We start from the raw sequence: 27,098 nt of genomic DNA, 5'->3' as shown, positions 1-27,098 counted from the left end.
ACAATATCTTGTCAAGTTTTTGAAGAGTCGGACGCTGCCAAAAGTTATTCTTTTCGTGGTAGTTACTTGTTTCGCGATAAATTTACTATGTATATTCGCTACAATCTTTTTCGTCGTAGGGTAATAGTGTGTCCAAATACTATCTCTTGTCTTTTTGTAGTTTTTGAGTCTTTTGGGTCTAGGATTAGGTAGTGTCTATATACCAGTAGGTTTTTCTTTTTATATCGGTTTTTTTCCCTTTCATCTTTGATGATTTGATTTTTTTCATGTAATTTTACTTGTTGTAATTTTATACACATTTGTTGTAGTTTTTTCCAAAGAAAATAAAAATTAATAACATATATATAAAATATCAAACCAACCAAAAGTGTATGTAATTTTGTCACGACTTTTTCCAATCTGCAGCTTTGTGGGCCTTTCTATGTAGCTTCACAAACTTAACAACTTGATATTTTTAATAGTGCAACGTTAGGTTGAAGTAGAGATCTACAATAGCTTTGCCTTTGGTTTTAGTTGCCTTTGCTCATCTATTATTTTCACTAAAGCAAACTAATCTATAACCTGTTGATCAGAAGTGGTTGGTGACCAGCAAATCGTCCATTGAGCAGGTGGTTGAAGGTTGAGCAAGCAATCGATCCACATCGAGGGGGAGGGGGGGGGGGGGGGGGGGGGGGGTAGGGGTGTACATGGGTTGGGCAAATCCGGTCGACCCGGTCAAACCCACCCAATCCAACCCAAAAAAGTGGGTTGGGTCGGGCAAGTGGGTGGATATGGATTTCAAAAATGAAAAACCCATTAAAAAAGTCGGGTTTCGGGTAAAATCGGACCCAACCCAAAAAACCCACTAACCCACTAATGCTATGTTTCTTGAAATTTTTTAATGAAAATACTAAAGATTTTTTCATTTGATTATTAAATATTTTTATATTGAAAATGAGTTATACTATTTTTTACGAAAATCAAAAAGATTGAATAATTTTTATGAACAAATATGATAATTTTTCGCATTATTTTTTTAAAATTTAAAAAAATTGAATAATTTTCATAAACAAATATATTGATTCATGGTTTAGTCATTTGATATTAAAAAAAGCAAAAAAATCATTTGGATAACACGCTATCCAACTCGTAAATTAATAGATTTACACACAAAAAATGGGTGATTACTTTTTATAGTGAAAAAAAGTTACCTTATTTTTCAAGAAAATACATTGATTGAGTTATTTTTTATGAAAAAATATGATGATTCAACATTTAGATATTTAATATAAAAAAAAAATAGAAAAATAATTTGGGTAACCCACAACCCAACCCAATCCAACCCGGAAATTAGTGAATTTACCCAACCCGACCCAATCTTATAACGGGTGGTTATTTTACTAAACCCAACCCGGAGTACCATATGTGGTTTGGGTTTTGGTTTTGGCCAAACCCAACTCAATCCGGCCCACGTACACCCCTAGGGGGGGGGTTGTACATGTATACACTCTGATGCTTAAGTCAATTCAGAGAGCAAGATACGAGTTAGAGAGAAAAGAATATACCTGGCTCTCCTGTACATGAGAGCTTATATAGTTGCCCCCAGCGCTGGGCCAAAAATCGTCCTAATGGGCCAAAGAATATACCTGGCTCTCCTGTACAGTAAAATAATTTGATAGTAAATTAATAATAAAATAAAGGCTTAATTAATAAAATGGTCCCTTAAAGACATTTTTTGTTTCACATTGGTCCCTTAAAGAAAAAAAGGATCAAATAGGTCCCTTAAAGAAAAAAAAAAGGTCCGAATAGGTCCCTTAAAGATATCTCAGTTAATCAGTTTGGTCCCTTAAAGACATCACCGTTAATCAGTTTGGTCCTCAAAAAAATTGACGGAAAGGACCAAACTGATTAACGGAGATGTCTTTAAGGGACCTATTCGGACTTTTTTTTCTTTAAGGGACCTATTCGGACCTTTTTTTCTTTAAGGACCTATGTGAAACCAAAAATGTCTTTAAGGGACTATTTTATTAATTAAGCCTAAAATAAATATGTGTCAATTATAAAATAAAATAAGGGATTCTCTTTATTGATATGTATGGAGTGATACTGTTTTTTTTTTAAGGGTATGGAGTGGTACCATTGAGTTTTGAAGAAAATAAAACAAACTACTATTTTTTTTAATACAAATAAATATAATTCAATTAATCTATTCTAATATAATAAAACTGATTACTACTATGTTTACTAATTTGTCTTTATCAATTTTAATAATATTTCAAATTTTGTATCCTTCATTGTAATTTTACTCTATTAACAATATATGCATAAAATAGGAAAAGAAAAAAAATATATAAAGATTATTATAGGAAGTTTAGTAAACAAAACCTAGAAAAAATGGGTAGATTAGAAAAAACCTAGAAGAAAACAAACAAAAAAATATTATATATAAATCTATGCATAAAAATAGGAATAAAACAATAAAAATTTGGTAATTTTTTTATGTATAGAAAAAATATTATGTATATTAAAATTGAAAAGAAAAAAAAAACTTATAGCAAAGACTTAAATTAGTTGTTGCTATACATACACTAAAAATTGCATTATTTCCGGCGACAATAATTGTTGTTCGGATAAGTCACTTTTCCTAACAATAATAAAATTGTTGAGAAAAAAATTAACTTATTACAACGACTTAAATTATAGTTATTGCTATATGTATGTTTTTGTCAACAATTTAAACGTTGTTGCAAAATAATCGCTGCCAAAAATCTTTTTTCTTGTAGTGGGGACTGATTGCCACTACAAGAAAAATACCCCCCCTGAAATTTACTACTAAAATTCAAAACCCCCGTGTAATTTGAAAAATAAGGCAAAATATCGCCTACTGAAGCACGTAATTCTCATCTGTAATGCAATCACAACATAAACTATACTTATTTTATTTTTTTTGGTTTACAATGTTGGCAATGAGGATCAAATATAAGACCTCATGTATACTTTTCAAATCTCTCACCACTAGACCAAACCTAGTAGCTTAGCATAAACTATACTTATTTTACTACAACATAGTAATATAATCATTCTTCAATTGTCATAACAATGGACAATCCCATAGTAATTCCCAAATTACATAAGTCTTCAATTCCCGATTATTTTACTTATCCATCTTAAAGATGAAATTTCTTGTCACTGAACTACTTGACAAAAAATAAAAATTGTCTTTATCCCTATAATCCGCTCTCAAATAAGTTTTTAACTTTTTATATATTTCAAATTAGTTTTTTTCTCTTTTAAACGATTCTCAACTTTACCTAATTTTATACTATGCATATATCTCATAAATAAAAGAAAGAAGTAAATTAATAAAAGGAGGTAAAAAACTACAAACAAGGGAGGACTAGATCTTACCCAAACACAACAAGGAAATAAAAGAAAGAATGGAGCTAATCAAATAAAAACAAGGTAAACCCTCTCTTAAATTTATAAGGATAGATGAAGAACGAGTGTTGTAAAATAAACATTTCCTTAAAATTTCGGCAAAAGAAAAAAGATAAAATTTGACCTAACATTTCTTTTACAAAACAATAACTTTTATTAAGAACACTTGTTTTTCTAAATCAATAATTCAAATAAATAAAAAGCATGTGATGTAAAACAAATAAAATTTCAAAACATCCCTTAAAGATTTGATGAAAATTTTTCAAAACATCTATTTTTCACAAAGATAAATTATCAAAACACCACCTTTTCAAAATTAAATATTCAAATTAAAAAAGTGAAAGAAAAAAGGTCATGTAAAATAAACAAAATTCAGTACTCCCTTTTTATATAAAGTATAGATAATTAAATTGTTGAAAACAAAAAAATTATATTATTATCCTTGAATTTGTACCAAGTTTCTTCGTGGCAGCAACATATTTTAGCTGAAACTTCTTGAATCAATATCATTATTATTAGTCTTATTCCATAAGGAAGGGTTGTATAGGGGAACATAATATTATTAGATAAATAAAACAGATGTCTCGTGTGTGATTTGATAATAATTTCTTAATAGAGAAAATGAAGCTTCTATCTATTGTGACTTGAAAAATGACAGAAACCAACGGGTCCCTTTGTTGGTTGTTCTATGTTTTTGCCAGTTCATATTTTAGCCGTTGAATTATTCTCTTTACAATTGTTATAGGAGTGAGTACACGGTATGCTTTAGCTGTACTTGAATTCAACACATCAACCACTACTATACATTTTAACACATTGTAACGTTTGCATTAATTTAATTTCCTAGACCCCTATTAATTCTTTAACGTGCATTAAACCATACCCCTTTTTCTTCATGTACTTTGAAAAATAAATCAATAAAATAGAGACAAAATGAGACAGAAAAAAATTAATAAACCACTATATATATATAGGCCTATACTCTTCACCTTCAATATTCTCAAATTTGGATTTTTTTCTTCTGCGAGGTTTAGGTAACCTCGTAAGAGAGAAGAATCCCACAATTCCATTTCTAAAAAAATTCAGAATTTTCTTTCTTTCTCAAATTTATAAGTACTTTTCTTATTCATATCAAATTATTCACCTGCTTCATTATTTTCTAAAGTTAACATTTTTATTATATAGTTTTAAAAAATGGAGATACATTCACCGGTTGCAGCCAAAAGACTATGGAATGTGTTGAGGATCACATTCTTTATGATGAGAAAGTGTCTTGTTTCAAAGAGAAAGATGATTATGGATATGAATTTGATGATGAAGAAAGGAAAAGTGTTGCGAAAATCTTTGAGCAATCTCATGTCATCACATAATCGTCACCACCATCATTCGTCAAGAAATTATGGTGGTAAATTTATGGTCCATGATTATGAATTTTCTTGTAGCAATAGTCCAAATCCCCTTTTTTTCAACATGTCAAAACATAAGCACCAATTTACTTTCCCTTGTATTAATGCTCCTGAGGTTATTGAAGAGGAACATTTACCTTGTCAATATCAATTGTCACCACTCGAATTTGAAATGGAAAATGTGTCCAAGAGTAGTGTGACTATGGTGTCTAAGACTCCTGAATACACATTCAATTTTAGGTTTGATTCATCTAAAGAGAGGAAATGCCCACTTCTCTCTCCTTTTTCTGTAAGAATCTCTAATTACTCTGCATTGGAAGAAAATGAAGAGATTGGAAATGGTCAAGTTGATGATGAGGCTGAAGATTTCATCAAAAAGTTTTATGAACAACTAAAGGCACAGAGCCATGTACAATTACCTGGATTTTAAAAACAAGTTTGAGGCTGAAATTTGAACTATGACATCAAGGATCGCCACATTAGACGAGCCGAATATCATCGGAATGATGTCCATATTATTAATGATCGTAACTATTATTTTGACTGCGATTTAAAACCATGTGAAATTGGTGATTACAATGATCCAAGAGATGTATTGAGAAATTGAATATATTACATATCCTATCCTATCCTATTTATATAATTACTGAATGATGATCATTGATCATTGTAAAATTTTCCATTTTCTTTAATTTTCTGCATGTCTTAATGTACTTTATTTGGATTGGATGAAATGGATGGAAGTCTATAATGTACTTTCTGCTCCATCTTATTGAGCTAGACCTTGGAACTGCAAGAAATTCTTAACTTGGTGCTAAATTTCTTTTTTACAAGTTTTTGTAATCTTCATATTATTGATGTACTATTTTGCTGTTTATCACTTATTTTTTTAACGTGATATCAACACATTTTTAACATATATTTTATTGGTTAAAATTCATACGACGAGATCCCACCAAATCATGTAAGTCCTAGATAAATTTTGGTGAAACCTATATCAATTTAACCAATAAAAAAGTACGTTAAAAAATGTATTAGAGAGTATGTTGCTAACATCTCAAACTTTAAATCTTGTTGGTAATCCATTGTGAGAACATTGTGCTTCTGGACCTTAATACTCTCTGGATCAAACTCCTCTTCTAATTCTGCAGCAGACAATGGGATACTATCATCATTCATCGTCAATCCCTGCAGTCTTCATTATCTTTTTAACCTTCTCATGTATCTCTTGCTTCTTCACATTCTTTAAATGTTTCAACTCATCCACCCTTTTCCTTTTTTGCTCATATTCTTCCTGCCTCTCAATTTCCATCTCATCCTCTTAAATCTCTTGCAAATCTTCCTCTTGAATTCTTGCCATTATTGTCTAACCAAATTATTACATGGGTTTGTAGAGAGCACTTGTTAGCAATGTATAAAACTCAAAATGGTATCACCATTGGAGATGTTCTTAATATAAGAAATGTTTTTGAGTAAGTAAAACTTCATTCTCTTGAGAGATGCTTAAATTATACACATGTAATAAAATTAATAAAATAAATTTTCAATGAAAGGAAAATTATTTTTTAAAATGATGACTTAATTTTTTTTGACATAAAATAGTTGCTTAAAGTTATATCACAAAAATATTTATTTATGTTAAAATGTACTAAGGTGTATATTTTTACACAAAATGGGTGGGAAGTGTAAGTGTAATTCCAGCTTCTTTCAAGAACTGAGAATGTAATTTATTAAAAAAATTATTTTTCACTTTTTAAAATTTATTGAATGTATTTGGTTAATGTATTATATTAAGGATTAGAGGAAGTAAACGATGAGATGTGATGTGACATATACCATGTTAACATTTATTGATCCAATATAAAAATAAATTTGTACATGATAAAAGATTTATGTCGCTTATACATGATACACTTCCCTAGAATCCCATTTCATTGTATTTTTGTCTTAGAAATGATAGTTACTTTTATGATTATTTTTCTTGACAAAATATGAAATTACCATAAAGTATACTCACTTCGTCCCTCATTATAGGAACCCTAACTAAGAATTAAGGATATTAATAAAAGTTATTGGAGTGATAAATTTGTCTGTGTGAGTATCACTATATTACTCTTTATCTTAAATGTATTCAATATTAATATTTTATTTTTATTTTTTTGTCAAGTCTAGTGACTAAAAATTTCATTTTTTAAAGTGAATAAGTGAAGCACTAGGGTCCGAACCTTCGTCCCTGCATATTACTTACAATGTTTCTACCAACTGAGATATACTCACAAAAACCAATGTTGATTTTTTATATTTCAATGCAAACTGGTGGTCTTAATAATGGTAATATTTGAAAAACGAGAGATAAATGTAGGTTAAAATAGAATTAAGGGTTGTGATTCAGAGAAACTTTTTAAAGTTACTCTTGGAGTCAACAAATTTTTTTGACACTATTCTCTGCGACATCACACCTTCATTGTTAAAATTAATTTCAAATCCAACAATAATTTATCATTTTTATAATGTCAATCTTATATAATGTGAGTCTTATTTATCAATTAGAAATTCGTAGTCTTATACCAATGTACGAGTATTTTACTAATTAAACTTAATAAAAAATATTTTTTTTCAAATAGATAAAAATTTTGTGAACATTTAGATTTTTAGAAAACAAAACCCCGAAAATTTAAAATTTAATCAAAAAATAAATAAGTGTCTAATAAAAAAAATTAAAAAAGTTACTTTTTCAAAATCAATTATCTTTATATACTAAAGGATGAGTGGTTTTTCAAGCACCAAATGCAAACCCTAAATCCTTGTCCAATCAAAACCATACATTTTTTTATGTTGCCCAATCACCAAATGCCATCTCTAGGGTTTCATCTTTAGGTTTTTGGTTTCTTTTAGGGTTCCATGGTTCCTTTTAGGGTTCAACCTTCACACATATCCATCATGCTCCTTACACATGTCATGCCTTTCTAGGAAGCTTTCATGTCCATCGCATATTTGCATAACCATGGCCATCTCAATGTGTCATGACATGTATTGCTTTTAGTGACCTGATATTCATCTGAGTATGATGTACCATTATGTATCCCAGCATCGGTATATGCATGACCAACCAAGAACCAATCCACATTGATACATACATACTACATCCAATGTGTCTTTCTTGGGAATGATATATTATTTACTTCACACTTTCAACTATCCCATGTTATGCAATCATTCCTCTTCAAGCATTCTCATTGGCTACACACCTTTCTTGGTAACTAACAAACTTCTTCTATCCTACCCATCCACAGTTTGCGAACACATGTTGCCATTCTTCTTCAATCAGCCGTATCCTCCTCTCTCTTCATTAAATGTAGCTTCTTTGCATTCATTCAACCATATTAGATCAAATTCATTATTTTCCTTTCATCCAACTAGCTTCATTCATTCTAAACATGGCTGCAACCAGTCACTCCTTCTTCAATTGTGCAACTTACCTGGACCTTGAATCTGCGCAAGAAATTGATGAAGCTCAAGGTTCGTGTGTGCAAAAGATACTCAGCAACATACATACTTTCCATATGGAGTATGATCCTCACAATGTATGTTCTTTTTAGTCTTATTGACCTGTCAATGTTTATGATGCAAACTGTATTTATTTCATGTTTGAGCTATTTAGAAACGCATGATAGATTTATTAGTGGTTGGATGCAAATTATGATTCGTGCAGTTTTTCCACAAGCTAATGTGTCATTTTTTTGTTTTAATTGTTTTGTTGGCTGGTGGAATTAGTATAGCTGAATTTATTAGTGGTTGGGAGAAAAATGTGTTTCTTACAGTTTTTCCCAAGTTTGTGTGCTATTTTTTTGTTTTGGTCATTTTGTTGGTTTGTGGAAATAGTACATCTGAATATATATGAAGACTGTCAATTTTTGTTTTTATTGTTCCATTACTTAAATTTAAAATACAAAAAAGTTGATTCATTAATACTTGAACAATCTTATGTGAGCATTTACCAATATGTTGCTGTACATATCTTCCGGTGTTTTCACTTGTTCAAATAAAAAGAAAAATGACAGAATACTATTGGATAAACAAAGGTTACTGTTGTTAAAACAAATGTCTCTTGTCACTTGTGTGGTTTCTTTATAATTATTTTCTTAATCACTTTTTTCTTGAAAAATGACAGAAACCAACGAGACCCTTGTTGGCTGTTCTGTGTTTTTGCCACTTCATATTTTAGCCGTTGAGAGGAGTACATGGTATACTTTAGCTGTACTTGAGTTGAATTCAACAATCAACCCCTGCTATACAATACACCCCATTTTAACACTTTATAAAAAGTTTGCATTAATTTAATTTTCTAAAAGCCCCTACTATTAAATTTTGTTTTTACAGATGTGATACATCCATACAATTAACATGCTAAATGAACGATATCTTAAATGGAAAAAACCTGGACTCTTATTAAAACGGATACATATGGTCAAATTTGAAACCCATACCCATTCTTTTCATATACTTTTTAAAAATAAAATAGACAAAAAGAAAAAATAAATTAAAACAATCCCTATATATAGTCCTCTACTCTTCACCTTATAGTCTCATATTTGGTTTCTTCATTTCTACGAGGTTATCCTCGTAGAGTTAAGAAACCCACCATTACATTTCTAAAAAAAATACATTCATCTTTCTTTTCTCTTTTAATTTTTTTTTATTTGTAAGAAATTTTTTACTTGCTTTACTATTTCTTATAGTTATTGTTTTTATTATATAGTCTTAAAAAATGGAGGTACATTCACCGATTGTAGCCAAAAGACTATGGAATGTGTCGAGGATCTCATTTTTTATAAGGAGGAAGAGTGTTTTTTCAAAGAGAAAGATGATTATGAGCATGAATTTATTGATGAAGAAAGGGAAAGTGTTAAGAAAATCTTTGAGTAAATTCATGTCATCACGCAATTATCACAACCATCATTCATCAAAGAATTATGGTGGTGGATTTATGGTACATGATTATGAATTCTCTTGTAGTAATAGCCCAAATCCCCTTTTTATTAACAAGTTAAAACGTAAGCACCATTTCACTTTCCCTTGTATTAATGCTCCTGAGGTTATTGACGAGGAAATTTTACCTTGTCAATATCTATTGTCACCGCTTAATTTTGAAATTGAAAATGTGTCTAAGGGTAGTATGACTATGGTGCCTAAGACTCCCGAATACACACTCGATTTTAGGTTTGATGCATCTGAAGAGGGAGAGAGCCCACTTCTCTCACCTTTTTCTGTGAGGATCTCTAATTACTCTACATTGGAGGAAAATGAGGAGATTGAAAATAGTCAAGTTGATGATGAGGCTGAAGATTTCATTAGAAGGTTTTATGAACAACTAAGGATGCAGAATGGTTTGCAAAATTGCCTGAATTTTAAAAAATAGTTGGAGCTACAATTTGGACTGTGACATCATGGATCGCTTCATTAGACGCGCTGAATTTCATTGGGACTCTGCAATATTAATTATCATAATAAAGTATATCGTCATCATAATTATTATTATGACCGCAATTTAAAACCTTATAAAATTGGTGATTACAATGTTACTAAGAGATGTAAAGATAAATTGAATGTTGATCGTTGATCACTTAGTTCTTATATAGCATCTCTAAGAATATGTTCTATAAAATTTTCCATTTTATTTTGTGCCTCTTTTAATGGGTTGTGGTGCTTAATGTTTATGTTGCATAGTCATTTTTATCGTGCGAATATTTTTATCCAACTTGTAATTTTTTTTTTAAAAAAAACTTGGTATCCGACTCAAGGACCAACTAATCCGAGGAGATCAATCCCAACTTATAATTCTTTTACGATACATTATATCTACAAATTGTCCGAATTTATAAAAATGACTCGAGCTGCGATTTGGACAATGACATCAAGGACTGCAAGTGATTGGTACAATAAATCTTTAGTATTGTGTATGATTTCAACCGATTAAAACAAAAATGTACAATTCATATACTTGTTTTCGAGTAAATATCCAAAATAGTCTTTGAAATTGTGGCATATCAACGTCCATACATTATCGATATTTCAATATAATTCTATAAATTATAAAATGTTAATCAAGATTATCCTTTTAATTGCACATGTGTGTGGATCTCATATAAAATGGACCATTACATTATTTACTTCATGAATATTCATGAATATTGATGGAAGAATGGATTATGGGCGGATAAATCCAGCACATAATAGAGACATTTGGTCAGCGTCATGGGCTGTATAAGAACCCTCTTTTACATGATTAAATATTCAATTCTATTCTTAACCTAACTCTTAAACTTGTACCTTCACATTCTTTAAATGTTTCAACTCATCCACCCTTTTCCTTTTTTGCTCATATTCTTCCTGCCTCTCAATTTCCATCTCATCCTCTTAAATCTCTTGCAAATCTTCCTCTTGAATTCTTGCCATTATTGTCTAACCAAATTATTACATGGGTTTGTAGAGAGCACTTTGTTAGCAATGTATAAAACTCAAAATGGTATCACCATTGGAGATGTTCTTAATATAAGAAATGTTTTTGAGTAACTAAAACTTCATTCTCTTGAGAGATGCTTAAATTATACACATGTAATAAAATTAATAAAATAAATTTTCAATGAAAGGAAAATTATTTTTTAAAATGATGACTTAATTTTTTTTGACATAAAATAGTTGCTTAAAGTTATATCACAAAAATATTTATTTATGTTAAAATGTACTAAGGTGTATATTTTTACACAAAATGGGTGGGAATGTAATTCCAGCTTCTTTCAAGAACTGAGAATGTAATTTATTCAAAAAATTGTTTTTCACTTTTTAAAATTTATTGAATGTATTTGGTTAATGTATTATATTAAGGATTAGAGGAAGTAAACGATGAGATGTGATGTGACATATACCATGTTAACATTTATTGATCCAATATAAAAATAAATTTGTACATGATAAAAGATTTATGTCGCTTATACATGATACACTTCCCTAGAATCCCATTTCATTGTATTTTTGTCTTAGAAATGATAGTTACTTTTATGATTATTTTTCTTGACAAAATATGAAAATACCATAAAGTATACTCACTTCGTCCCTCATTATAGGAACCCTAACTAAGAATTAAGGATATTAATAAAAGTTATTGGAGTGATAAATTTGTCTGTGTGAGTATCACTATATTACTCTTTATCTTAAATGTATTCAATATTAATATTTTATTTTTATTTTTTTGTCAAGTCTAGTGACTAAAAATTTCATTTTTTAAAGTGAATAAGTGAAGCACTAGGGTCCGAACCTTCGTCCCTGCATATTACTTACAATGTTTCTACCAACTGAGATATACTCACAAAAACCAATGTTGATTTTTTATATTTCAATGCAAACTGGTGGTCTTAATAATGGTAATATTTGAAAAACGAGAGATAAATGTAGATTAAAATAGAATTAAGGGTTGTGATTCAGAGAAACTTTTTAAAGTTATTCTTGGAGTCAACAAATTTTTTTGACACTATTCTCTGCGACATCACACCTTCATTGTTAAAATTAATTTCAAATCCAACAATAATTTATCATTTTTATAATGTCAATCTTATATAATGTGAGTCTTATTTATCAATTAGAAATTCGTAGTCTTATACCAATGTACGAGTATTTTACTAATTAAACTTAATAAAAAATATTTTTTTCAAATAGATAAAAATTTTGTGAACATTTAGATTTTTAGAAAACAAAACCCCGAAAATTTAAAATTTAATCAAAAAATAAATAAGTGTCTAATAAAAAAAATTAAAAAAGTTACTTTTTCAAAATCAATTATTCAAATAAAAAGAAAAATGACAGAATACTATTGGATAAACAAAGGTTACTGTTGTTAAAACAAATGTCTCTTGTCACTTGTGTGGTTTCTTTATAATTATTTTCTTAATCACTATTTTCTTGAAAAATGACAGAAACCAACGAGACCCTTGTTGGCTGTTCTGTGTTTTTGCCACTTCATATTTTAGCCGTTGAGAGGAGTACATGGTATACTTTAGCTGTACTTTAGTTGAATTCAACAATCAACCCCTGCTATACACCCCATTTTAACACTTTATAAAACGTTTGCATTAATTTAATTTTCTAAAAGCCCCTACTATTAAATATTTTTTTTACAGATGTCACACATCCATACAATTAACATGCTAAATGACGATATCTTAAATGGAGGAAATCTGGACTCTTATTAAAACGGATACAGATGGTCAAATTTGAAAACCATACCCATTCTTTTCATATACTTTTTAAAAATAAAATAGACAGAAGGAAAAAATAAATTAAAACAATCCCTATATATAGTCCCCTACTCTTCACCTTATAGTCTCATATTTGGTTTCTTCATTTCTACGAGGATAACCTCGTAGAGTTAAGAAACCCACCATTCCATTTCTAAAAAAAATACATTCATCTTTCTTGTACTCTTTTAATTATTATTTTTATTTGTAAGAAATTTTTTACTTGCTTTACTATTTCTTATAGTTATTGTTTTTATTATATAGTCTTAAAAAATGGAGGTACATTCACCGATTGTAGCCAAAAGACTATGGAATGTGTTGAGGATCTCATTTTTTATGATGAGGAAGAGTGTTTTTTCAAAGAGAAAGATGATTATGAGCATGAATTTGCTGATGAAGAAAGGGAAAGTGTTAAGAAAATCTTTGAGTAAATTCATGTCATCACGCAATTGTCACAACCATCATTCATCAAAGAATTATGGTGGTAGATTTATGGTACATGATTATGAATTCTCTTGTAGTAATAGTCCAAATCCCCTTTTTATTAACAAGTTAAAACGTAACCACCATTTCACTTTCCCTTGTATTAATGCTCCTGAGGTTATTGACGAGGAAATTTTACCTTGTCAATATCTATTGTCACCGCTTAAATTTGAAATTGAAAATGTGTCTAAGGGTAGTATGACTATGGTGCCTAAGACTCCCGAATACACACTCGATTTTAGGTTTGATGCATCTGAAGAGGGAGAGAGCCCACTTCTCTCACCTTTTTCTGTGAGGATCTCTAATTACTCTACATTAGAGGAAAATGAGGAGATTGAAAATAGTCAAGTTGATGATGAGGCTGAAGATTTCATTAGAAGGTTTTATGAACAACTAAGGATGCAGAATGGTTTGCAAAATTGCCCGAATTTTAAAAAATAGTTGGAGCTACAATTTGGACTGTGACATCATGGATCGCTTCATTGGACGCGCTGAATTTCATTGGGACTCTGCAATATTAATTATCATAATAAAGTATATCGTCACCATAATTATTATTATGACCGCGATTTAAAACCTTATAAAATTGGTGATTACAATGTTACTAAGAGATGTAAAGATAAATTGAATGTTGATGGTTGATCACCTAGTTCTTATATAGCATCTCTAAGAATATGTTCTATAAAATTTTCCATTTTATTTTGTGCCTCTTTTAATGGGTTGTGGTGCTTAATGTTTATGTTGCATAGTCATTTTTATCGTGCAAATATTTTTATCCAACTTGTAATTTTTTTTAAAAAAAAACTCAGTATCCGACTCAAGTACCAACTAATCCGAGGAGACCAATCCCAACTTGTAATTCTTTTATGATACATTATATCTACAAATTGTTCGAATTTATAAAAATGACTCGAGCTGCGATTTGGACAATGACATCAAGGACTGCAAGTGATTGGTACAATAAATCTTTAGTATTGTGTATGATTTCAACCGATTAAAACAAAAATGTACAATTCATATACTTGTTTTCGAGTAAATATCCAAAATAGTCTTTGAAATTGTGGCATATCAACGTCCATACATTATCGATATTTCAAAATAATTCTATAAATTATAAAATGTTAATCAAGTTTATCCTTTTAATTGCATATGTGTGTGGATCTCATATAAAATGGACCATTACATTATTTACTTCATGAATACTGATGGAAGAATGGATTATGGGCGGATAAATCCAGCACATAATAGAGACATTTGGTCAGCGCTATGGGCTGTATAAGAACCCTCTTTTACATGGTTAGATATTCAATTCTATTCTTAACCTAACTCTTAAACTTGTACCTTCACTGACTTGAGCGTCGGAGCTACTGTAAGTACAAACCCCCCTCCGTGAATTGCTTAACTACATATGTTTTCTCTTCGACCCCACACCCCCACCCCCAACCACCTCCTTCTAGTTCTTGAAATTTTAATTTTGCCCTTATAAATACAGTAGTTTTCTTAAAATGTTTTTCAAAAGTTATACTTTTTGAAATAGACTTAAATGTAGTTCTCAAATTTATTTATTCTCATTTGCATTCTAATATTTCGGATACTATTTTTCAAAAAGTTAACTCTTTCGAGAAAAATTCGAAAATTCAAAGTGCTTATGGAAAATGTTTTTCGAAATCTTATTATCTGTCATCAGAACCGCAAATTTGTTGTTCTAACCAAATTTTTCATTAGTCTCGATCATTTTATACCCTATTTTTAACACTAATCAGTATCCAAACATAATCCAAAATATAATTGTGTTGATGGATGTGAGGTGACCACCTTTTCGTATATAGTAAGTTGTTTAGTTTACTGCAAAAACAATAAAAATAAAGGGTCGTCGTGAGATGTTTATATCTCACATCAATTGAGTCGGGGGAACTCTCACCTCATGTGCGTAGCGGGCCCATTGAGCTAGGGAACTCACGTCTAGTATAAGGACCAAAATGAAACTTAATATTAACATTAAGAGAATGAAAGTATAAGTTAGTCAAAATATTTTTTCAATAAAGATAATTTTTTATGTTAATCTCCGACTTTTAGAGAAAAAAAAAACCCTAGTAATTCATAAATTGGTCGAAAAATATGTAAAGTCTAAGAAAATAAAATTGGCCAAAAAGACTTCAAACATTCCTTTTTCTTGTTAAAATTAAAAGCAATCATTTTTCAAAATTAATAATTCAAATAAAAAGAAAGCACTTTCCTTTTTAAATATCATAAGTCTTAATCCATAAGGAAGGGTTGTAGGGGAACATAATAAAATGGAATAAACAAAGGTGACTGGTGTTAAAACAGATGTCTCGTGTGTGATTTGATAATTTCTTAATAGAGAAAATGAAGCTTCTATCTATTGTGACTTGAAAAATGACAGAAACCCCAACGGGTCCCTTGTTGGTTGTTCTGTGTTTTTGCCAGTTCATATTTTAGCCGTTGAATTATTCTCTTTACAATTGTTATAGGAGTGAGTACACGGTATGCTTTAGCTGTACTTGAATTCAACACATCAACCACTACTATACATTTTAACACATTGTAACGTTTGCATTAATTTAATTTTCTAAAAGCCTCTATTAATTATTTAATTTAATGTTTAATTTGCATTTTTAAAAGCATATATATGGTAATGCATAGGAGCGTTTCTTGGGTCAAATTTGAAAACCATGCCCTTTTTCTTCAATTCATATGCTTTTCAAAACAAAAACAAAAATTAATAAACCACTATATATAGAGTCCTCTACTCTTCACCTACATTCTCATATTTGGTTTCTTTTCTTCTGCGAGGTCTAATAACCTCGTAGAGTTAAGAAACCCTCCTTTCATTTTCTCAAAAAAAATATTTTTTTTTCTTTCTTGTACTTTTCTATCGGTAGGAAATTCTTTATTTGATTTACTAATTGCTATAGTTATTGTTTTTGTTATACAATTTTGAGAAATGGAGGTACATTCACAGGTCGTAGGCAAAAGACTATGGAATGGGTTAAGGATCACATTCTTTATGTTGAGAAAGAGTCTTGTTTCAAAGAGAAAGATGATTATGGACATGAATTTGATGATGAAGAAAGGAAAAGTGTTTCGAAAATCTTTGAGCAATCTCATGTCATCACATAATCGTCACCATCATCATTCATCAAAGAATTATAGTGGTAGATTTATGGTACATGATTATGAATTCTCTTGTAGCAATAGTCCAAATCCCCTTTTTTTCAACATGTCAAAACGTAAGCATCATTTCACTTTCCCTTGTATTAATGCTCCGGAGGTTATTGAAGAGGAACATTTACGTTGTCAATATCAATTGTCACCACTCGAATTTGAAATTGAAAATGTGTCCAAGAGTAGTGTGGCCATGGTGCCTAAAACTCCTGAATTCACATTCAATTTTAGGTTTGATTCATCTGAAGAGAGAAAAAGTCCACTTCTCTCACCTTTCTCTGTGAGGATATCTAATTATTCTACACTGGATGAAAATGAAGTAATTGAAAATTGTCAAGTTGATGATATGGCTGAAGATTTCATCAAAAAGTTTTATGAACAACTAAGGGAACAAAAACGTGTGCAATTATCCGAATTTTAAAAATGGTCGGCGATTGCGGTTTGGAAGGTGACATCAAGGATCGCAGCTTTAAACACGCTGAATTTCATTATAACTCTGCAATATTAATGATTGTAATGTTTAACGTCACCATAATTACTTTTATCGTAATTTAAAACTTTGTGAAATTAGTGATTACAATGATACAAAGAGATTTAAAGATAAACTAAATATAGATATATATATATATATATAGAGGATGTATATTATGAGAATGGTAAAGATATATGAGAATATGAGAATGAAATAATAGTCATTGGATAAAAAATGGATGGGTAAGATTAAAAACCTCATTATGCGTCTCTCTTACTCTATTACTATTTCTCTTATACTCATTTTCCCTTTCATCTTCTTCAACACAACTTTCACCCATTACATTGTCTGATAGATTTATTTCTCTTCTGCAAATTAATTCCTTCCCGACATCTCACGTCTGCTTGTACTCAATTACTCATTCTATTTTTTTATTTTGATACAAATGTTGATTCAAGCCCCGTCAAATACTACAGGTTGTTTTGAAACAATCCAATTTGTTTAATTTGAAACTAATTACAAAATAAATGAAATTAACCATTGCAGATCCAAACTATTTTGAGAAATCAATGGGACGACAAAGAATCTTGGTCGCTCGTATTCTTCTCTTTCGTAGTCGCCGTCGTTCGTCGACATGAGCGTAGGGTTGCCGTTGTTCACCGACATGAACAGTTAGCCGTCTTTCGCCGACATGAACAGCACAAGGTTGCCGTCGTTCTTCCCCTCTGTAACGAAGAAGAATACGAAGAACCTGACTTGACTTTGAATCTCAAAAACAACAAAAACTAGAATTTCATTTAAAATACCAAATGATACCAAATGAAGTTTAGAAAAACCCAGATTGTTTTGATTGCTTTGATTGCTTTGATTTGATTTCTATTATGATTAAAAAATCCAGATTTGGGTGGAAACTGCTCGTATTAAGTTGAAGAAGATGAAAAGGAATAAAGAGAATTGGCTACATGTGATGTTTAAAACTTACTTTTAATTTCAACCTTTTGATTTTGATCTAAAGGCTATTAATCATTCTCATCATTCTCATATATCTTTGTCATTCTCATAATATACATCCTCTATATATATATATATATATATATATATATATATATATATATATATATATAAAATCCTATTTATATTACCGAATGTTGATCGTTGATCAGCTAGTTCTTGTATAGCATCTCTAAGAATATGTTCTATGAAAATTTTCAATTTGTTTTAATTGGGTTGTGTCGTTTATGACGCGTAGCCTTTTTTATTGTCTCGAATACATTTCTACTTAGTAAAACAAAAAATTCAATCAGTAATTCCGTATATCTATTTTCGCGTAAATATCTAATTTAGTCTTTGAAATTGTATGGAGACACGATATATGAAGTTATTTTTTGGTCGAGATTCAAAAAAGTGAAAGAGAAGATAGATTTTTTTTGGAGTAAACTGTCAAATATTCCCTGAAATTTTAAAATTCGTCAAATACCCCTGAAATTTTAAAATTCGTCAAATACCCCTGAAATTTAAAAATAGGCAAATACCCCTTGAAATTTTAAAAAGTCAATCAAATTGCCCCCTGACGTGGACTTTGACTGATAGTGTCAGAGGGCAATTTGATTGACTTTTAAAATTTTAGGGGAGCATTTGCCAATTTCAAAAGTTCAGGAGGATATTTCACGAATTTAAAAATTTCAAAAAGTATTTGACAGTTTACTCTTTTTTTATGGTTTGAAAATTCCATCATTTCAATCAAATTCTCATTGGGTCATGGCTAGCTGCTTTTTCTTTTCTTTTTTGACAGACATACATGACTACTAGACTAGTCAATACTGGAGCGTATGCTAGCTAGCTAGCTACACACCCATTTTGATTAGATACATTAATTATTCAATGTATTTAAAAAGTGATATTTGCTTGGTAGGAGGGAGTACAAAATAATCTCATCTCGTATAAAGAAAAAAAAACACACAAACAATGAAGAAATTCCATCTATTAACAAAAATTGTTCCCAAGAAAATTTCCTTAAACAAAATAAAACATACTCTTTCTTCAAAAAATAAATAAATAAATAAATAAAACATACTCTTCACTCTTCAGTCTTCACATCACATGATATACATAGCTTCCTACTTAAAAATCAAAAAATCTACATTTTGGGCTTTTCATAATACCCGGCCCACTAAACATTAATCTGTTACTGTTACCACCTGTTTTCAAAATACGGGCCAGATTGCCAATAATGGGCCTCAGGCCCAATAGGCGGGTAAATCCGCTCCGCCGCAGGAGGCGGAGGTGGCGGAGGATACGGATACACCGACGGCTGAACCGGTGGATAACAACAATTATATTCTCCAGTCGATGGATATGAAATAGACGGCGGAGACGCCATCGCAAACGTTCCCTCATGAACATAACCAACCGTGGGATAACAACACGGTCTCTCAATTTCCGATATTGGAAATTTCACCGGAGCACAATCCTCCGGCGTAAGAACAGGGTAACCGGAGATTCTCCCATCGAGAATCTGAGACGAATAGATTCCATTCCCATTCCCATTCCGAATTCCTTCCAATCTATACGAAAAATTGAAGATCCCATTCGGTTTCCCTTCAGCGGAACGGATCTCGTAACAAACGAATCTCTCGACGCCGTCAACATCACGAATCAGATCGGTTAACGGAACACGACATTCTCCGAGGATCTTGTCACCGAGGATTATACCATCGTGTCGAAACTCAAATGATAAGAAGAATTCAGTTGGATCTGAATGTTGAGAGAGGAAAGATAAATCGAAACGAGTTTGTTGGTTCCATTCAGGGTTTGTTCCGTCATCGTCGGTGTCTCTGTCGGTTGGTGTTTTTTGTCGTTGTTTTTGGTCTTCGGTGAGATTTGTTTTGGGGTTTGTGGTTGAAATTGAGACTTGTGAGTAGAGAGTTAGTTTTTGGAAGAAGTTGAAGGCGGTTATGTTTTTGCAGGAAATTAGTTTTATGTGTATGAAACTTGGTGATGATGGTGGTGGTTCCATTTTTTATGTTTTGTTTGATTAGAAGGTTTATTTATGGGTTTTTTGTGTTATGTAGATTAACTTATTGGACGCGTGTGGGAATGAGAAGAAACCCAGAAAGGAAAGGAATTAATGAGTCTTTTTTGTTTGTTTGTTTGTTCGTTATACCTAAACTTCATCGTTAAGGAATTTGAATGGAAGGTTCGTTTCCTTCTTTTGCATTGCGTTGCCGTTCTATGCACGGTCATGTTAGACGTGAGAGAGAGTAATTCACGACCGTCAATTTTGAAGATATTTATTAAGAATCTAAATGGATATCCATTGAACCGGATACTAGTTAGATAGATATGAATTCATGTCAATTTTATATTTACGTGGGTATTTACTAAACGGTAATCTATAGATTCTGATGTATTTGTGGATATTTACATGTATTATTGTTAATATTTTATATGAAAATATTTAAAAATTTATCATATAATATTATTATTACTCCTTCTGTTTTTTTTAATTGTTTTTTAAATATATAGTATTAATTAGTTTTATTGAAAAATATAAAGAAAAATTGACACTGAGTATAATTGACAAATCATATCCTTAAAATATCAAAACGAAAATTAAATAGTAATGCTAAATCAGATATAAAAGGACACTTAAAAAACGGATGGAGTAATATATACATACAAGTGAAAACTATTGTGCTATATTCTTATAAAAAAAATTATTGTAGTATTTCTTGTAAAACTTGTTAAATGAATAAATTTGATTATAATTATCAATGATAAATATTTATCCAATTTTTTATGTATCATGACAAATAATTTCATCTATATTATTTTTAATAAGTAACTAGAAATTTTATTATAAATATTTAGGGTAATAGCCGTAAACCTAGTAGCAATATTGTTTGTTTCTTTTTTTTTTAGCTATTGTTTCTTTTTTTGTTGTTGATGAAATATATTGTTTATTTTTATTTTGGCTTTAATGTAGTTTTGGTCCCCCTATTTTCAATTTCTTAAAGTTTTGATCCCTCTATTTCAAAAATCAACTTTTTGGTCCCCCTATTTTAGTTTTTTTTTTTAGTTTTGGTCCCCCACTCCATTTTATGGTCAATTTTGATGACATGTCAAGGTCATTAATGACATGGCATTGCATACTTGGCCAAAACAATATCCATGTCATTAAACTTTTTCTTACATTTCAATAAATATATTTTAAATATTAAGAAAATTTAAAAAAATTATAAAAAAAGTTAAATATATTAATTAGTGATTGATATTTTTTTATCTCTCTCTCTCTTTAATCATATTCAACACAATCGCCATCCTTCATCATATTTTTCTATCAACACCATCATTCACTCCATCAAAATAAGTTTCATCCACAACAACAAACCCCAAAACCCAAATAGTGGAAGATCACATTTTTAATATTGGGTTGCAGAAAATAAATGAAGAACAAACCTTAATCCATAAAACAAGATAAATACCAAATTGGATAACAACAATAAAAAAGAGAGTGATAACGATGATGTTGTCTGTCAGTATCGATTAGAAAGAGGACATTAATGTCGATGAGGGGATGCCGAAGACTTCTAGAGGGAGAATGAATGAGTTGAGCGATCTGTAATTTCTGATGCTGATGTTGATACTTATACTGATGATGTTGTATGGGTTCTTAAGATTTTCCAGATTTATTTTTTCTTAGATTCAACATCAATTTGGGAATAGATTAATTTGAGAATAAATCAATTAGGTTTTTTTTTTTGAATTTGAATAACAAAAATTAGAAACAATGACAAAGATGATGAATCGATGATGATTCTCTCATGATAACGATAAACAACTTGAGATGAGTTTTTTTTTTTAATAACAAATTGTAAAAAAAATAAATTATTATTATTATATAGTAATTCATAATCGTTTTTTATTTTTTCCTCTTAGAAATTTTCTAATTTCTAAAACATATTTATTGAAATAGAATAAAAAATTAATGACATGGATAATGTTTTTGCCAAGTGTGCAATGTCATGTCATCAAAATTGACCCTAAAATGTAATGGGGGATCAAAACTCAAGAAAAATTAAAATAGGGGATCAAAAAATTGATTTTTAAAATAGAGGGATCAAAACTTCAAGAAATTAAAAATAAGGGACCAAAACTGCATTAAAGCCTTCTATTTTTATGTGTGTTTATCTTATTTTTTTATATTCTTTTATAATTTTTGTATATCGACTAAATTTTTTATAATCTTTTTATTAATTTTTTTTCAAGTAGTCTAATGCTAGAAAATTCACTTTAAAAGTGAATGAAATGGAGTGTCCTCACCAACATAGTGTATTACTAGTGGTAGATACTTTGATCCTTAATAATTTGATCTCGGGTTCGATCTTTGACCAGTACGTATCCATCCAAAGATTATATAAATTATATATTAACTTTTTATTTTATTCAAATCATTTTTCAGCCGTAAATTATAAACTAATTTTCCAAAAAAAAAAACAACTAATTTTTCACGTATCACAAAGTATTTACCTATAAGTTCTCTAAAAAATAAAGTTAATTCTTCCCGCTGGTTGATTTAAAAAACCAACTCGCCTTTTAACTTTCAATGCATTTCGCGCCGGTACCAAAACGATGTCGTTAGAAGACGAATGCTTACATCACGACAGTGACATTGACGACATCAACGACGACGGCGCTTCATTCGGCGTCGTTTCACTGGACGACGAAGGTTTCCCTTCACAAGTTCCAGTCGAAGACGCTTCACCAAACGAATCAGAGAAAAGCAGTTTCGCCACCGATTTCTATCGCTGCGGTTCCGATTACTCGTCGCTGTTATCACCAGAAAACAACGGAAACAACGATTCCCTGCGCGATTTGTTATCCTCAGGGAAGAAACTGAAGCAGGCCAATTTGTTCCAGATTTGGGGATTCAAAAGAAATGTTGCAGTTGGTTCTGTTGAATCTGAATCCAATCAACGTGGTTATTGTGATGACGTAGGTGAGGGAAGTGTTTCGTCGGAGAAGAAGATTTTTAAACGTGGAAATTGGGGTTCAATTTTGCGTGATAAGGGGAAAGTTGTTGAGAATCCAAAATCTTCTAGCAAGAGAAAGAGTTTTCATGGAGAGAATAGGGTTACTACTCGTTCATGTCCCTTTTATAAGAAAATGCCAGGTGAAATGAAATTGTTTCCATTTCTTTGATATATGATACAATTTAGTTACTTTCTAGGTTAAAAGTTAGGAAAATATAACTGATTGAATGTAACTATATGTATCGGTGTCATATAAGTGTCGACATTGACACCTGAATTGTTGATGCTGCAGTAAGATTATAAGACAAAGTAGGCGACCGCGTGAATGCAAAAAATGTTGATAGAGAGAGAGAGTACTATGATGAAAAAATTGAGTTGAAAAAACAGTTTGCTAATATTTATATATTGATTTTTTTTTTCCCCTTCTATTTGTGGTTTGTTATGATAAGAAAAAGCTGTGTAGTTTCTGAAGTTTCTAAGTTTGGTCTATTTGCCAATGTAGGAACAAACTTCACAGTTGATGCTTTTCGTTATGGATGTGTTGATGGGTGTTCAGCGTACTTTCTTAGTCATTTCCATGCCGATCATTATGGTGGTCTTAGCAAGAAATGGTCACATGGCCCTATTTATTGCTCGCCTCTTACCGGATGGCTAGTTCAAATGTGTCTCTATGTAAATCCTTCGTAAGAACACCGAAACCCTTCTATTTAGATTACTCTCTTACATGAACTGAAAAATCAAGGTGCACTTGACCATGATTTTGTCATTACCATTTCAATTAAGTAATTCGATTTTTATAATATTTTTTTGTACAGGTACATCTGCCCTTTGGAATTTGACACTGAATATGTGATTGACGGTATCAAAGTGACTTTTATAGATGCTAACCATTGCCCTGGTGCTGCTTTGATTCACTTTGAGCTCCCAAATGGACAATGTTATTTGCACACTGGGGACTTTAGAGCTTGTAAACTAATGCAAGACTACCATCTTATTGTAAATAAACGTGTGAATGTATTGTATTTGGATACTACATATTGCAACCCAAAGTACAAGTAAGACACTGATCATGCTAAAAATTTGCATAGACTTTTCATCTGATTACAATATATATAGAATCATTGGTTCTGTTAATATAAATTGACGGTCCTTAGTAACAATTTTCTGCTTCAGGTTTCCTTCCAAGGAAGATGTTCTCAACTATGTTGCTAAAATTACTAAGAACCACCTCAAAATGCATCCCAAAACTTTAGTGGTTGTTGGGGCATACAGTATTGGCAAAGAATGTGTATATCTTGCTATTTCTAAGGCACTTGGGGTATGTGTGATTTTTCTCTTGCAGGTGCCTCTTCAAAAGTGGCTTTAAGTTTTTAGGTTTTCTTCCCCTAGACTGAATGATCGGTTCATTCACACGTATCCATGGCGCTTTTCTGATTCAGGTAAAAATCTATGCAAATGCTTCAAGAAGAAGGATATTGCTCGCTTATGATTGCCCTGACTATTCAGATAGACTCTGTACAAATGGAAATAACACGCTTCTCCATGTTCTGCCCATGTCATCTCTGAGAATTGAGGTTAAATTTTGCGCTGTTACATTTTAATCTCAAAATTTTCTGTATTTGTTATAATTATATTCTGTTATCAGTTATCACATAATTCACCAGTCATGTTTTTGTTGTTACATATTAGACTTTGAAGGAATATCATAATTCACCATTCGTGTTTTTCTTGTTACATTAGGCTTTGAAGGAATACTTGAAAACCTACAAGGAACAATTCACTTCAGTATTGGCATTTCGTCCAACAGGTATTTTACCAGTACTCATAATGAAAAGACTCCTTGATAATCTCAATATATTTTCGAGTCTTCTACAGAGAAGCTATTTCTGCTGGTAGAGTAGTTCTAATGTCAACGCTGTATCTTTCTTATTTTCAGGTTGGACCTTCAGTGAGAAGATAGGCAATGATCTGGAACTAATTAAACCTGTTTCCAGAGGAAATATCACCATATATGGTAACATTTGCAGCACTTCAACTGCCATACTTGATATAAAACATGAACTTAGATTTAGTGCTTAATTATATATCTACAATGCGTAATAACTGAAGTGCTTAGTAGGTCATTTTTCTGACTGAAATAAATTTTTGTTTTTTTTTATTCTCCGCTGGCCATTCAGTACTTATTTATCTAGCTAGCAGACTGGTAGTATTGCTTACTAATCCCTTTTCACTGTTCTTCTAGGGGTTCCCTACAGTGAGCATTCCAGCTTCACAGAACTACGGGATTTTGTTCAGGTCCGTAACTGAATATCATGATTACTTTTATTGACGCATTCAATAAATTTTTGATGATTGTATAATTGCATTATTTTTTCTCTCGTTTTTTTAGTGAATTTATCTTTATCTTCTAGCAGTTTTTGAGACCAGACAAGATAATCCCTACTGTGAATGTTGGGAGTGCAGCTAGTCGAGAAAAGATGCAATCTTATTTCCGAGACTGGTTGAAGGGCTGAAGTCTCCGCTGTTCTCTAAAAAAGATAGAGTCTGAAATCTTAGGATTTCATTTTAAAACCAATGTGTGGTGAGTGGGGACTCTACGTTTAGTGCTGCTTGAAGGTGATACTGTGAAGTCTTTTTCCCTTTACCATTGAGATTATGATTAAATGCTTCACCAAAAGGATGCAGTTTTCCTAGACTTTTCTGGTTGAACTTCAGTATTCTTCCCAATTGTTCTCTCTGCTAAACGTTTCCTTGCAATATCCTACTCTGCAGGATATGCAACAATTTTCCATCAACCAAAATAGGAAAATGTAAAATTAATGTTGTACTTAGGCTGTTGGGCAGCTTGCCCATTTTGAACAATTTGTTTTACTACTTTTCACCATTATATACATCAAAGAAATGACAGCGCGGTGAAAAATCATAGGTAATATTTCTCGGAGCTTACTACACGATTCCAATTATTTATAGGCTCGTGTAGTAATTGTAGGAGCTTTTGCTAAAGTTATTAGTATGGTGGTGGGATTTTGTTTTATAAAATTTTGAGAAATACACCATTGTACTTATATGATTTATATTGGATATGATGAGTCACTGTTTTTTTTTAATCTTTATGTCGTGTTTTCTTTGCTACATTTCTTGTGTATTAATAATACTCATCAAGTCAGTGTAGTTCATCTTTTGCAAATGGGACGACAACATCACGTCAAATACAATGCAAATTTTGTTATTATTGATTTGCATTTGGTGAAATCTACTTCAAAAGATTATCATGAAGTTCTGTCAATAGGAATATAGATGGTTGGAACTTGGAATATTTTAGACACATAAAACAGTAAAATAGTGCTATGCTTAATCTCTATGTGCAAGTTAAACCTCTCTCACCTTCTACAACTCTAAATGCATGTTCGTCACCTTTCATATTAAATTTTTGGTGATGTTTTCTCTATAGGCCTCCCATGTATCTTTTATACCCCCAAATATTCCAATTTTGCCCTTGCTAAAAACTTCGGTTTGCAGAAACTAAAGTTTTTTCTAGTTCAAATTCAGGGAAAATTCGGTTAACAGAAACCGAATTTTTTTTTCAAGGCAAAAAATTTTCGGTTCGTAGCAACCGAAGTTTTAATTAAAGGGCAAAAAAGTAAAATCCAGGGAGAAAAAACCATGGGGGGCCTAAAGAGAAAACATCATCTTTGGCTTTGTGGCACTAAAAAAAGCCCACCCTCCCCACTTACAAGGTTTGTTTGCCTAGGATCTTTTTGCATGTTTGTTGGATTCTTTTGACTGCTTTTGGTGTGAGCTAACATGTTAG

General features: G+C 31.1%; 6 protein-coding genes across 6 annotated transcripts; 5 read left to right on the top strand and 1 right to left on the bottom strand.

Annotated features, from left to right (window-relative positions):
• The first annotated feature begins 4,419 nt into the window (after window positions 1-4,419).
• Window positions 4,420-5,625, top strand: LOC123890811. The gene has a single exon (XM_045940512.1). It carries the CDS (start codon window positions 4,612-4,614, stop codon window positions 5,251-5,253), a length of 642 nt encoding a protein of 213 aa, XP_045796468.1. The 5' UTR covers window positions 4,420-4,611; the 3' UTR covers window positions 5,254-5,625.
• Window positions 5,626-9,591: 3,966 nt separating this feature from the next.
• Window positions 9,592-10,360, top strand: LOC123888085. The gene has a single exon (XM_045937048.1). The coding sequence runs from the start codon at window positions 9,592-9,594 to the stop codon at window positions 10,240-10,242; it is 651 nt and encodes a 216-aa protein (XP_045793004.1). The 3' UTR covers window positions 10,243-10,360.
• A 3,027-nt stretch (window positions 10,361-13,387) lies between these two features.
• LOC123891713 lies at window positions 13,388-14,038 on the top strand. The gene has a single exon (XM_045941616.1). The coding sequence runs from the start codon at window positions 13,388-13,390 to the stop codon at window positions 14,036-14,038; it is 651 nt and encodes a 216-aa protein (XP_045797572.1).
• Window positions 14,039-16,297: 2,259 nt separating this feature from the next.
• LOC123890500 lies at window positions 16,298-17,405 on the top strand. Its single transcript, XM_045940114.1, has one exon. It carries the CDS (start codon window positions 16,563-16,565, stop codon window positions 17,202-17,204), a length of 642 nt encoding a protein of 213 aa, XP_045796070.1. The 5' UTR covers window positions 16,298-16,562; the 3' UTR covers window positions 17,205-17,405.
• Window positions 17,406-19,446: 2,041 nt separating this feature from the next.
• On the bottom strand, window positions 19,447-20,271 carry LOC123891712 (protein SRC2 homolog). The gene has a single exon (XM_045941615.1). The coding sequence runs from the start codon at window positions 20,269-20,271 to the stop codon at window positions 19,447-19,449; it is 825 nt and encodes a 274-aa protein (XP_045797571.1).
• Window positions 20,272-22,818: 2,547 nt separating this feature from the next.
• On the top strand, window positions 22,819-26,392 carry LOC123889973 (DNA cross-link repair protein SNM1). Its single transcript, XM_045939507.1, has 9 exons — window positions 22,819-23,427; window positions 23,790-23,970; window positions 24,103-24,342; window positions 24,461-24,605; window positions 24,727-24,861; window positions 25,028-25,094; window positions 25,224-25,301; window positions 25,530-25,582; window positions 25,702-26,392. The coding sequence occupies exons 1-9, from the start codon at window positions 22,887-22,889 to the stop codon at window positions 25,798-25,800; spliced, it is 1,539 nt and encodes a 512-aa protein (XP_045795463.1). The 5' UTR covers window positions 22,819-22,886; the 3' UTR covers window positions 25,801-26,392.
• The last annotated feature ends 706 nt before the right edge of the window (window positions 26,393-27,098 follow it).

The sequence above is a fragment of the Trifolium pratense genome, linkage group LG6, assembly GCF_020283565.1.
Source record: "Trifolium pratense cultivar HEN17-A07 linkage group LG6, ARS_RC_1.1, whole genome shotgun sequence".
Taxonomy (NCBI): Eukaryota; Viridiplantae; Streptophyta; class Magnoliopsida; order Fabales; family Fabaceae; genus Trifolium; species Trifolium pratense.
Note: the sequence above shows the minus strand (reverse complement) of the source record. Positions and strands in the feature narration are given on the sequence as shown.

What these genes read in the sequence shown, in the direction of transcription:
- LOC123891712 (XM_045941615.1), bottom strand. Translation starts at nt 20,271, where the DNA reads ATGGAACCACCACCATCATCACCAAGTTTCATACACATAAAACTAATT.
- LOC123890500 (XM_045940114.1), top strand. Translation starts at nt 16,563, where the DNA reads ATGGAGGTACATTCACAGGTCGTAGGCAAAAGACTATGGAATGGGTTA.
- LOC123890811 (XM_045940512.1), top strand. Translation starts at nt 4,612, where the DNA reads ATGGAGATACATTCACCGGTTGCAGCCAAAAGACTATGGAATGTGTTG.
- LOC123891713 (XM_045941616.1), top strand. Translation starts at nt 13,388, where the DNA reads ATGGAGGTACATTCACCGATTGTAGCCAAAAGACTATGGAATGTGTTG.
- LOC123889973 (XM_045939507.1), top strand. Translation starts at nt 22,887, where the DNA reads ATGTCGTTAGAAGACGAATGCTTACATCACGACAGTGACATTGACGAC. An exon ending in CTTTTATAAGAAAATGCCAG is followed by an intron (nt 23,428 to 23,789) that starts GTGAAATGAAAT and finishes TTGCCAATGTAG; the next exon opens with GAACAAACTTCACAGTTGAT. An exon ending in AGGAAATATCACCATATATG is followed by an intron (nt 25,302 to 25,529) that starts GTAACATTTGCA and finishes CTGTTCTTCTAG; the next exon opens with GGGTTCCCTACAGTGAGCAT.
- LOC123888085 (XM_045937048.1), top strand. Translation starts at nt 9,592, where the DNA reads ATGGAGGTACATTCACCGATTGTAGCCAAAAGACTATGGAATGTGTCG.